The sequence below is a fragment of the Vicia villosa genome, linkage group LG2 (assembly GCF_029867415.1).
Source record: "Vicia villosa cultivar HV-30 ecotype Madison, WI linkage group LG2, Vvil1.0, whole genome shotgun sequence".
Classification (NCBI taxonomy): Eukaryota; Viridiplantae; Streptophyta; class Magnoliopsida; order Fabales; family Fabaceae; genus Vicia; species Vicia villosa.
In genome coordinates this window covers 95,442,590-95,453,508 of record NC_081181.1, presented here as the reverse complement: position 1 = coordinate 95,453,508, position 10,919 = coordinate 95,442,590, and the positions used below count along the sequence as shown (strand labels likewise).

At 40.2% G+C, this 10,919-nt stretch overlaps 1 protein-coding gene across 1 annotated transcript; it reads left to right on the top strand.

Moving 5' to 3' along the window:
- The first annotated feature begins 670 nt into the window (after window positions 1-670).
- LOC131646471 (transcription termination factor MTEF1, chloroplastic-like) lies at window positions 671-2,788 on the top strand. Its single transcript, XM_058916497.1, has one exon. The coding sequence runs from the start codon at window positions 767-769 to the stop codon at window positions 1,682-1,684; it is 918 nt and encodes a 305-aa protein (XP_058772480.1). The 5' UTR covers window positions 671-766; the 3' UTR covers window positions 1,685-2,788.
- Window positions 2,789-10,919: the final 8,131 nt, after the last annotated feature.

Genomic DNA, 10,919 nt, shown 5'->3' with positions numbered 1-10,919 from the left:
GCCTGGAGGTTTTTAACTTTTTCCAAGCTGGAAGGTTGGGCTTGTTGTTAAGTGTGGTCTCATCCATATGTGTGTAGAAATTCGCCGTGTTAGACCTTTGAAGTGGTGACTTTCCTCAGTTTGCTTTCTAGTATGATGGTGATCGTTGTTGGATCTCTTAGTAGTGTCTCGGGTATTGAGTGAGCTTCTGATATATCAACTTAGATGATAATCAAATCATTGTGGCCATTATGATCTCTGTCTTCAAGTGGACGATCGAAACGACTATGTCGAGCGTCACGACTATTTGGTCATTTATGAAATTGTGAGTTCTTTTTTCAAAAATGAAGGATGTTTTCATAAGTTAAAGTGATTTGAACGTAGTTGTATAAATAAAGTTTTAAAGTAAAGTTTTATTTTAGAAAAATAGTTTACACTTTTTATCGTGTACGACATTTGGCTAATCACTTGTAAAATATAATTAATTCTATTAATAATATAATTAATTTAATTTATGATAAAAATATAAAATTAAAAGGTAGTACATCAAAATTGTAAAATTGTTTTACATTGTCATTGTATATCTTTTATTCTCAAAAATAAAATTGATTTATCAAATTAATCATATTTTTAGATCTGATTAATCAAAAGGATAAATAAATGTGTTAATACTAGAGAGTTACTCTTTCCATCTTATAGAGTGTGACTCGCAACTTTGAAAACAAAACGACATGCCGTTTACGATTTCTCGAATATAGTTGCCATCAACATCATCTTCTTCAACCCCATGGCGATAATTGAACTATACCCCAAATTCTTCTTCACTCAAAACCCAATTCCTAAACCCTTCAAAAACCCTAATTTCAATCCCAGAAACACCGCATTCAACCCAATCGCTCAAATTTCCCACCAACCAATAACCACCACTCCAAACCGCGGCATAATCTTCCGAGAAAAAGTTCTATACCTCGAAAAACTCAAAGTAAATCCACAAAAAGCCTTCAAACAAAACCCCACCCTCCGAACTTGTCCTCTCCGAACCCTAAAATCTGTCGAACAATGCCTCTCATCAATCGGCATACACAGAACCGAAATGGGTCGAATCCTCGACATGCTTCCTGCACTTCTCACGTGCGAACCACACAACGACATTTACCCCCTTCTCGATTTCCTCCTCAACGAGGTTCAAATCCCTTACCACGATGTTCAAAAATCAATCTTGCGGTGTCCTAGGTTGTTGGTGAGTAGCGTAGAGAATCGATTGAGACCCGCGCTCTGGTTTTTGAGGGAATTAGGGTTTGTTGGGCCGCATTCTCTCACGTGCCAAACTACTTTGCTTTTGGTTTCTAGTGTGGAGAATACCCTTTTGCCTAAAGTTGAGTTTTTGATGGGTTTGGGGTTCACACGTGTGGAGGTTTCGAATATGGTTGTTAGGTCTCCGGGTTTGTTGACTTTTAGTGTGGCGAATAATTTGGGTCCGAAAGTTGAGTTTTTCTTGAATGAGATGAATGGTGATGTTGCTGAGTTGAAGGGGTTTCCTCAGTTTTTCTCTTTTAGCTTGGAGAAGAGGATTAAGCCGAGGCACGCCGAGTTAGTTCGGCTTGGATTGGCGATTCCTCTGCAAGAGATGTTGCGGGTTAGTGATGGCGAGTTTGATTCCAGGTTGTTTGAGTTGCGGTTAAGGGAAATTGAGGGAAGAAGATAAGGGTAATTGTAGTTGTTGTTTTTTTGTAGGATGAGAGATATAGAATTGTCACTGTTTAATGTTATTTTATAACAAATGTATATGCATAGCTAGGAAGTTGTGTTAGAGAAAGAACAGAATAACCATGAATCAGTGATGTTCACTGAATAATGTATAATGGATCCCCTTATGTGATAATGCTCGCTTGACTACCCTGCAAGTTAATTCAGTAAATGCATTTTGTCTTTGCAGTTATATTGATAATTATGTTGGGTGTATTCTGAAGTTGATAGTGTGATAGTTGTTCAACTATTCAAGTGTTGATTAATTAACAAAAACTAGATTGTGTCAATGTAGTTAGTTCCCTGTAAAGGAAAAAGGTGTTCTGGATGCTAATGGGCAAGAATAGTTTCTGCCAATAATTTTTGAACTTTATGGAATGTAATATCACATGACGATAGGTATAATTGTTGTAGAGCAATGGAGTGTAGATGTATTAACAAAGAGAACAAGGGGTATTCAATCCATTACACATAGCCAGAAATAAAACAATCTAATAAAAGAAAATGGAATGAAGGAAACAACCCTTCCTTCTTTTCCTTGAGAGCCAAGCTCACTCTGACAGAGAGATCACTTCTATGTACTAGCTGTTATTTTCTGCATAACTGCCTACCCACTAACCAGTCCCATTTACATATAGGACTCTAGCACAAAAACTGCTCAAGACACCTCTCCCTTTTCTGCCACCTCATCTTTCTCTTTCTTCCTAGCATGCACTTTCCATATTTTAGGAACACTGTGTGGACTACTAGCCACTTCATCATTTCTCTTATATGTCTCACTAACTCCATCTATACTAGGGGTGGCAAACGGGCATGTCCGCCCCGTTTAGGCCCGCCCCGCAAAAGTCCGCGAAAAAATGGGGCGGGGTGGGGTAGGCATATTTGATTGTGCGGGCCTAAAATCTTTCCCCGCCCCGCAAAAAGTGAGGGCAGGGCGGGAAAAGTCCGGGGGCATTGAACCTTTTAGGTTTAAAAATAGTAAAATTGTATGAAAAAGCTAATGCCCGCAAAAGCCCGCAAAAAAACGGTGCGGGGCGGGGCGGACATATTAAAGGGAGTGGGCCTAAAACCTTGCCCCGTCCCGCTTAAAAGTGCGGGTAAAACGGGCTTTTCCTGCGGATCAAGCCTGTTTTGCCACCCCTAATCTATACCGCCTCCATAGACACAGACTCCAAGTCTAAGGATAGGAAATTGTATGCACATTGCAAACTCCCCCTCCCACTTCATCATTTCTGATATATGTCTCACTAACTCCATCTATACCGCCTCCTTAGACACAGACTTGTCTCCAAGTCTAAGGGTAGGAAATTGTGTGCACATTGCAAACTCCTCCTCCCATGTTGCTTTCTCAATAGCTCAACCTTTCCAATGAATGAGCCATTTCTTGACATCAGTTCCACCTTTCTTAATGGTGCGACCATCCAACACTGCTGCAGGTTCCCTAGGTTCAACAACATCACAAAACAAACCTCGAGGCAAATCAGCTTCTACTTGATAGTCTCCAATAGCCTTTTTTAGTAACAAGACATGAAGTACAGGATGGATTCTGGCTGTAATAGATAACTGGAGACAGTATGTTACCATTCCTACTTTCTTCACAATCTCGAAGGGTCCATAGTGACGGGGAGCAAACTTCTGATTGATTCGCGCTTCAACCGGACTTTGCACACGTGGCCTCAATTTGAGGAACACTCATTCCCCTATAGAGAGACTCACATTTATTCTCTTTTTATCAACTTGATTTTTTTTACGTGTGCGAGCTCTATCAAGGTGATATCTCAATTGTCGAAGCGCTTCGTCACGACCCAATAACTCCCGATGCATGACATCCCAATGTGAAATACGTGATATATTATTGATTTATTTTTCTATATTACGTGCGGGGAACTCAGTGTCTTACAGTTAACGTGAACCACACAACAAAACAACACCGAAAACCCAACTCAGCAGCTAAAAACGTAGCCACTGACATTACACCTTAAGTAAAACAGTATATTCACACCCTTAAGTGCACATTCAGCCTCTTAAGGCATCACCATGAGATAGTACTACATCTTAGCTTTCCAACGCTTTAAACCGCTTTCCAACGCCAGACAAGGATCTTGCTTGCTGGACGAGGTTTCTGTAAGTATGAAGTGCGCCTAATAGGGGATGAATTAGGTTCTTAAATTTTTTATCGGTTTTTGGTGATGTATGGATTATTTTTCTGTTTTATAGTGAAGTTATGGAAAGACTAAAATGCAAAAAAAAAAAAATGACACAAAGATATATCTTGATTCCCCTCACAATCCGAGAGTACTCCAGTCCCTTTACGGAGTAAGAGATTTTACTATTGCTAGTAACTTGTACAAAACAATCACTACGCCAAATTTGTCTTTTAGCAGCATAACTACGAAAGCGCTTTTAAGAAAAGCGCTGTTGTAGGCTTTCGCAAAAAAAAAAATTAAAAAACAATGGAAAAAAGCGCTCTTAGAGGGGGGGGCTTGTTCTAACATTGGTTTCACCGCATGTAACACCTGAGGCCGAAGAAGGCAAGGGTGGTCGCCACATCGGAATGAGAGGGATCCTGATGCCGTGCAGGTATGAGACTGCATGGTTGAAGGAAAGCTTATAAGGATTGATGGGTACTACCTATATCAACAAGATGCATCTTCTTTTCGGGAGCCTGTTCCATAAGAACTCCATAGTTAAGCGTGCTTAACTTGGAGTAGTATTGGGATGGGTGACCTTCTGGGAAGTTTCCCAGAAAGCATGCGAGTGAGGTCAAAGCATGCTGAAAAGACAAGTGTTGGTTTGTGGGGTCAGTCGATCATCACGAAAGCAGTCTGGGGCGTTACAAATGGTATCAGAGCCAGACCTCTCCCAGTACGATGTGGTTCGAGGACGAACCATGCGGAAGCTGGTGGGCATGTAACACCTGAGGCCGAATAAGGCGAGGGGTGGTTGCACCGCATGTAACACCTGAGGCCTGAGATGGCAAGGGTGGTCGCCACATCGGAATGAGAGGGATCCTGAGGCCGTGCAGGTATGGGACTGCATGGTTGAAGGAAGACTTGTAAGGATTGATAGGTACTACCTATACCAACAAGATGCATCTTCTTTTCGGTAGCTCATTTCATAAGAACTCCACAGTTAAGCGTGCTTGACTTGGAGTAGTATTGGGATGGGTGACCTTCTGGGAAGTTTCCTGGAAAGCGTGCGAGTGAGGTCAAAGCATGCTGAAAAGACTCGTGTTGGTTTGTGGGGTCAGTCGATCATCCCGAAAGTAGTCTGGGGCGTTACAAATGGTATCAGAGCCAGACCTCTCCCAGTACGATGTGGTTCGAGGACGAACCATGCGGAAGCTGGTGGGCATGTGACACCCGAGGCCGAAGAAGGCAAGGGTTGGTTGAAGGATAGAAAAACACTTAGAAAGGGGGGGTTTGAATAAGTGTAGCTTTAAAAACTTGACAGATAAAAATAAATTGCACAGTTATTTTTATCCTGGTTCGTTGTTAACTAAACTACTCCAGTCCACCCCCGCAGAGATGATTTACCTCAACTGAGGATTTAATCCACTAATCGCACGGATTACAATGGTTCTCCACTTAGTCAGCAACTAAGTCTTCCAGAGTCTACTGATCACACACTGATCACTCCAGGAACAACTGCTTAGATACCCTCTAAGACTTTTCTAGAGTCTACTGATCCACACGATCACTCTAGTTACAATCTGCTTAGTTCACTCCTAAGACTTCCTAGAGTATTCTGATCCACACGATCACTCTAGTTCCTTACAACTTAATGTAATCAATTCTAAGAGTTTACAAATGCTTCTTAAAAGCGATAATCACAAACTATGATATTTCTCTTAATCGTTTAAGCTTAATCTCACTAATATATTACAACAGCAATGTAGTGAGCTTTGATGAAGATGAAGATTCTGAGTTTAGATTTGAACAGCGTTTCAGCAAGTTGAATATGAGTTGTTTTGGTGCAGAATCGTTAACCTTGCTTCTCATCAGAACTTCATATTTATAGGCGTTGGAGAAGATGACCGTTGAATGCATTTAATGCTTTGCGTGTTCCGTACAGCATCGCATTTAATGTTATACGCTTTTGTCAACTACCTCGAGCCTTGTTCACGCTGTGTCTACTGACGTAGCCTAGAATAGCTTTTAACGTTCCTTTTGTCAGTCAGCGTAGCTTGCCACTTGTACTTCCTTCTGATCTGATGTTTGTGAATACAACGTTTGAATATCATCAGAGTCAAACAGCTTGGTGCATAGCATCTTCTGATCTTCTGACCTTGAAGTGCTTCTGAGCGTGATACCATCAGAACTTCAGTGCTTCTGTTCTCTTGTTCTTCTGATGCTTCCATAGACCCATGTTCTGATTCTGCTTCGACCATCTTCTGATGTCTTGCCAGACCATGTTCTGATGTTGCATGCTGAACCCTTTGAGACAAAGCTTCTGAGCGCTGAATTATGCGTACTCTTTATATATTTCCTGAAAAGGAAATTGCAATGGATTAGAGTACCATATAATCTTAAGCAAAATTCATATTATTGTTATCATCAAAACTAAGATAATTGATCAGAACAAATCTTGTTCTAACAATCTCCCCCTTTTTGATGATGACAAAAACATATGTAAATGATATGAATTTGCGATCAGAAAGAACAGACGGCAAAAGACAAATTACACAGCTATAGCATAAGCATATGAATATGTCTCCCCCTGAGATTAACAATCTCCCCCTGAGATAAATAATCTCCCCCTGAAATAAATACTCGAAGAACTTTAATAAAAGACTTCCCTGATTATTTCGGTAGAGACGATCATATAAGCTTCTGTCTTTAGAGAATTCCTAGCTTCTGACTTCTGCTTCCATTGGACAGCTTCAGAACTAGAATTTCTTTAGATTCCTAGAACACTCACAGCTTCTGATTCCTGCTTCCATCTAGGACAGCTTCAGAACTTGAATTTCTTTGATCTTCTGAACATTCACAGCTTCTGATTTCTGCTTCCATCTAGGACAGCTTCAGAACTTGAATTTCTTTGATCTTCTGAACATTCACAGCTTCTGATTTCTGCTTCCATTTAGGACAGCTTCAGAACTTGAGTTTTCTGGATCTTTAGAACATTCGCAGCTTCTGATTTCTGCTTCCCTCGGATAGCTTCAGAGCTTGAATTTCTACCAACATCACTTCATGCTAGATTTGTATCAGAACATTGTTGAATGTACCAGAGCATCATCAGAGCATCTCTACATCCTGAAATGTTACAGAACAAAAACTAAACGACAAAAGTCAGCATGAACGAGTTAGAACATAAAATGTATATTCGAACACATTATATGTATCAGAGCCATAACATTATATGTATCAGAGCAAATAGAATTTTGTCAGAACAAATAGACAAATATGGATCAAATTCTATTATCAGTGCTTCTGATTCATTCTTCTTTCTTGCTTCTGATTTCTGAAGCTTGACAGCACTCAGCTTGCTTCAGTTTCCATGGTTTTGCTTCTTGTGTTTGCTTTGAAGATTCTCTTCACTTGTTTATACCTGCAAAACACTTAAACCATATAGAACTTGCAGTTCTTGTTAGTGAATGCAACTGATTAAATCAAATCATTTATCATTTATCTTTCTCCCCCTTTTTGTCATATCATCAAAAAGCAAAAAAGATTCAGAGATAGACCAACGAAACACACGGAGGAAGAAGATGATTTCATTAAAGTTCAAACAGCAGGTACAGAAGTACATGAAGACAAGAAAGATCAGATGCACAAAGACAGATGCAACGAAAAGAAAGAAACAACACAGACTCAATCTAAGATGGCCCTAGTCTTGATAAGATCTTGGTCAGCATCTCTTGAACCATATTGTTGTGTCCTTCTTGCCTCACCATGAAAGCGCTATACTCAGTATTGAGTGAGCTTTGCTCATCCTGTCTTTTCTGAATTTCTTCCAGAGTCTTTGCAAGACGAGAAGATTCATCAGAAGAAGCTTCACCGCTTTCAACCACAGGAATAGCATGTTGATCTGCAGCTTCCATAGATAGATCATTTGCAGGGATTTCCTCAACAGGATCAGATTTAGCAACATGATCTTCAGCATCTGCTTCTTGCATAGAAGCATCTCCATATTCTGCAGCAGGAATTTCCGATTCTCCATTCTCAAGTGCCTGAAGAATGGCAGCTAGATTCCTGGGAGTAGAAGGACCTTCAACTTCTGGTGGGTCAACAACTTCTGGAATGACCAAGCTTGGGTCTTTCACAGACGGGTTTTCCCTCAGATAGTCAAAGAGAGTCTTGAAATCTCCGAGCAGAACAGGATAGTCAGGAATAAAGATAACCATATCCCTGCATGGATTTGCTTCCAATTCAGCAGCCAATCTTAATTGTTCCATCTCATCCAAGAAGGGCTTCTCTTCCAGCAGATGTCTTCCTTTGAGACTAGAAAACCAGAAGTCTTCATAATTCCTCAGAATTCCACGAGGCCGTGGGGCAGCAGCTACACAGGCTTCCTGAAGTTCTAAAAACAGAGCATCTGATTCTCTGCGAAAGATCCTCCAGAAGTTCCGCATAGCAACATCATTCAGTCCAGAACTTTCAGCAATTCTGAGAGTATCAAAGGTACTTCTGAGATTCCTCTTTATGTTTTCAAAAACTACACCAATAGGATATACAGGACGAAATTTTATTTGGGTTTTTGAAAAGGCAGGGTTGGAAGTGAAGTACGGATGAGGTTCTCTATCCAACCTATAAGAAGATTCTGCTTCAGTATCAGAATCTAACACTACCACTTCAGCTTCAGGACGAGGCTTGGGAGTGTAGTTGCAATCACGGAGCAGCTGCTCATGTGATGCAGAGGTTGGAAAAGGAGAATCACAAGGATTGTTTTGAGAGGTGGAGGGAGTATGTTCAAGAGTGGCATTGAGAGAAGGTTGAGATGGAAAGAGAGTTTGAAGGGGTGGTATATCCAGAACAGGATTTATGGTAGGTGGAGAGGAAGGAATGGTTGTAGGAGTAGATGGAGGTGTAAGAACATGGACAAAGACAGGTGATTCTGATGTGGCTTTTTCTGGTTCAGGTGTAGGGACAACCTCTATTGGTGCAGCTTCTGAACAAACAGCAGGAACAGAATTAGGTTCAGAAATGCATATACCTTTGGAACCTCTCAGAAAAGCTTTGGCCACATCCTCAGTCTTCTTCTGCTTCTTACTCTTCGGCTCTTCAAAGATCTTTGTTTTGCCGCTAGCAATTTCTTTCCTTCTGACATATGCCAGAACTTCTGGTTGATTCTCAGCCTCTTGAGAGATATTTTCTTCATCAGATTCTTGAAGAATCATCTTTCTTTTTCCGATTTTCTTCTTCTCAACAACTTCAACAATCTCAGCATTGTTATTAGACTTCTTCTTCTTTTTCTCAGCTTCCTTCTTTTTCTTCTCAAAATCAGCAGAGACAGCCTTAGCAACCTTTGCAATGACTTCTTCTGGGACCACTTCTTTATTGGTGGTAGCAGCAGGATGATCAAACTTTCTTTTGGTCCTTTCTTCCTTCTTACGATTCACTTTAATAGGAGCACCTTTGTCTTGATCTTTAAGACTCTTATCCTCTTTTTGTGACTTCAGATACTTAGTTCTGACTTCAGGTACTTCACTATTGAAGAAGGTTTCAAAGTCAGCTAGTACTGGTTTTCTTCTGATTCTTGTTCCAGCTAGAGGTTGAGGAACTTTGAGGATAGTGTCAATAATTTTCATCTTCTTCAAAGAAAAAGCATTCAGACAGGCTCCAGAGGTGACAGCAAGGTTTTTGATAATACCTTCAGACTCCAGACTCTCAACAATCTTGGAATGCACCAGAAGGTTTGTAATAATTCTACCAAAAGGAATGATTGTTCCACCATTTTCTTTTCTGAAAGCGTTTCTGGAATCCTTTACTGCTTTCCACATATGGTTGAAGATAATGTAAATCGCATCAACCTTCTTCTGAGTGGCAATGCAATACAGAATATACCTTTGATCATTATTGATGAAATCCGGAGCATGTGTTGATTTCCTATGGTAGAAACACCCAAGAAGGATCTTTGTCCAGATTCTGTAGACATCTTTCAAATCCTTGACGTATTTTGTTTTCTTGACATTTAGATAGAGAGTGGATAGAACCTCTCCCAAATCTGCCCTTTGATCAGACTCATAAACCCCTTCAGGATTTTTCAGATCAAACATCATTCTTAGAATGTTTTCAGTAATAACAACAAACTTTCCATGTATGAAAGAAAGTATAGATTTTGGAGCAACCACAGCATGTGCCCAGAACTCCTTGACAAGATCCGGATAAACTGGACCAACGAACTCAGCAAACAACGAGGTCCATCCTTGAAAGATGATGTCTTCTTTAAGGTGAAATTGGTTTTCTTCAATGTTGTCAAAGTCAACCATGAGTTCACACAGAACTTCCAATTCATCTTTAGGAATGGAGCATGCAACAACAGGAGTGAGTTGCAAATTTTCTTCTTGGAGATGATGAGGAACAGATGACTCAGCATTTTGGGATGAGAAGGCAGCCATGGATGCAGAATGAACAAAAACGAACAAGAAGAGCGAACTGGGTTTTCGATTAGGGTTTTTAGAAAACGGCTAAGAACTTTTCAAACGAGAGAATGCAAAGAGAGAGAGAGAGAGAGAGACAAGGGAGCGAAAAAGATGTAAGATATGATTTGAAAAGAATATATAGAGACGGATTTGAAAAGGAAAATAATAAGAAATATAAACTGAACAGTTCCAGAATCAAAAGAAATCAATCTTATTAAATGACGAGTGACGTAAGGAGAGAGAACGTGGTAAATGAAATGATTTAAAACAGTTACCTAGGTCGGCGTCTTTTCAACTGCACGCTTTGTACAAACCGTACAGACACGTGTTCACCATATGATAATAGATGACAGCTGTAAATTTCAGAATAGACTTTACGCCTTCAGATTCTGATCACTGCTTCTGATCTGATCAAGTTTCTCTTCTGGAAACACTCCTTCTGAAGTGTGCTGATATAAATCTGAATGATCTTCTGATCCATTACTTCTGATATACACAGCTTCTGGAGGTTCACTTCTTTGTTCTGCAGCTTCTGATAAGACAAAACTGTATCTGCAGAAGTTCTTAAGCTCTTTGTTTCATCAGAAACAAGTTTATCATCAAACCAGAT

Bases quoted from the DNA above. Each gene is read 5' to 3' on its own strand.
- LOC131646471 (XM_058916497.1), top strand. From the start codon at position 767: ATGGCGATAATTGAACTATACCCCAAATTCTTCTTCACTCAAAACCCA.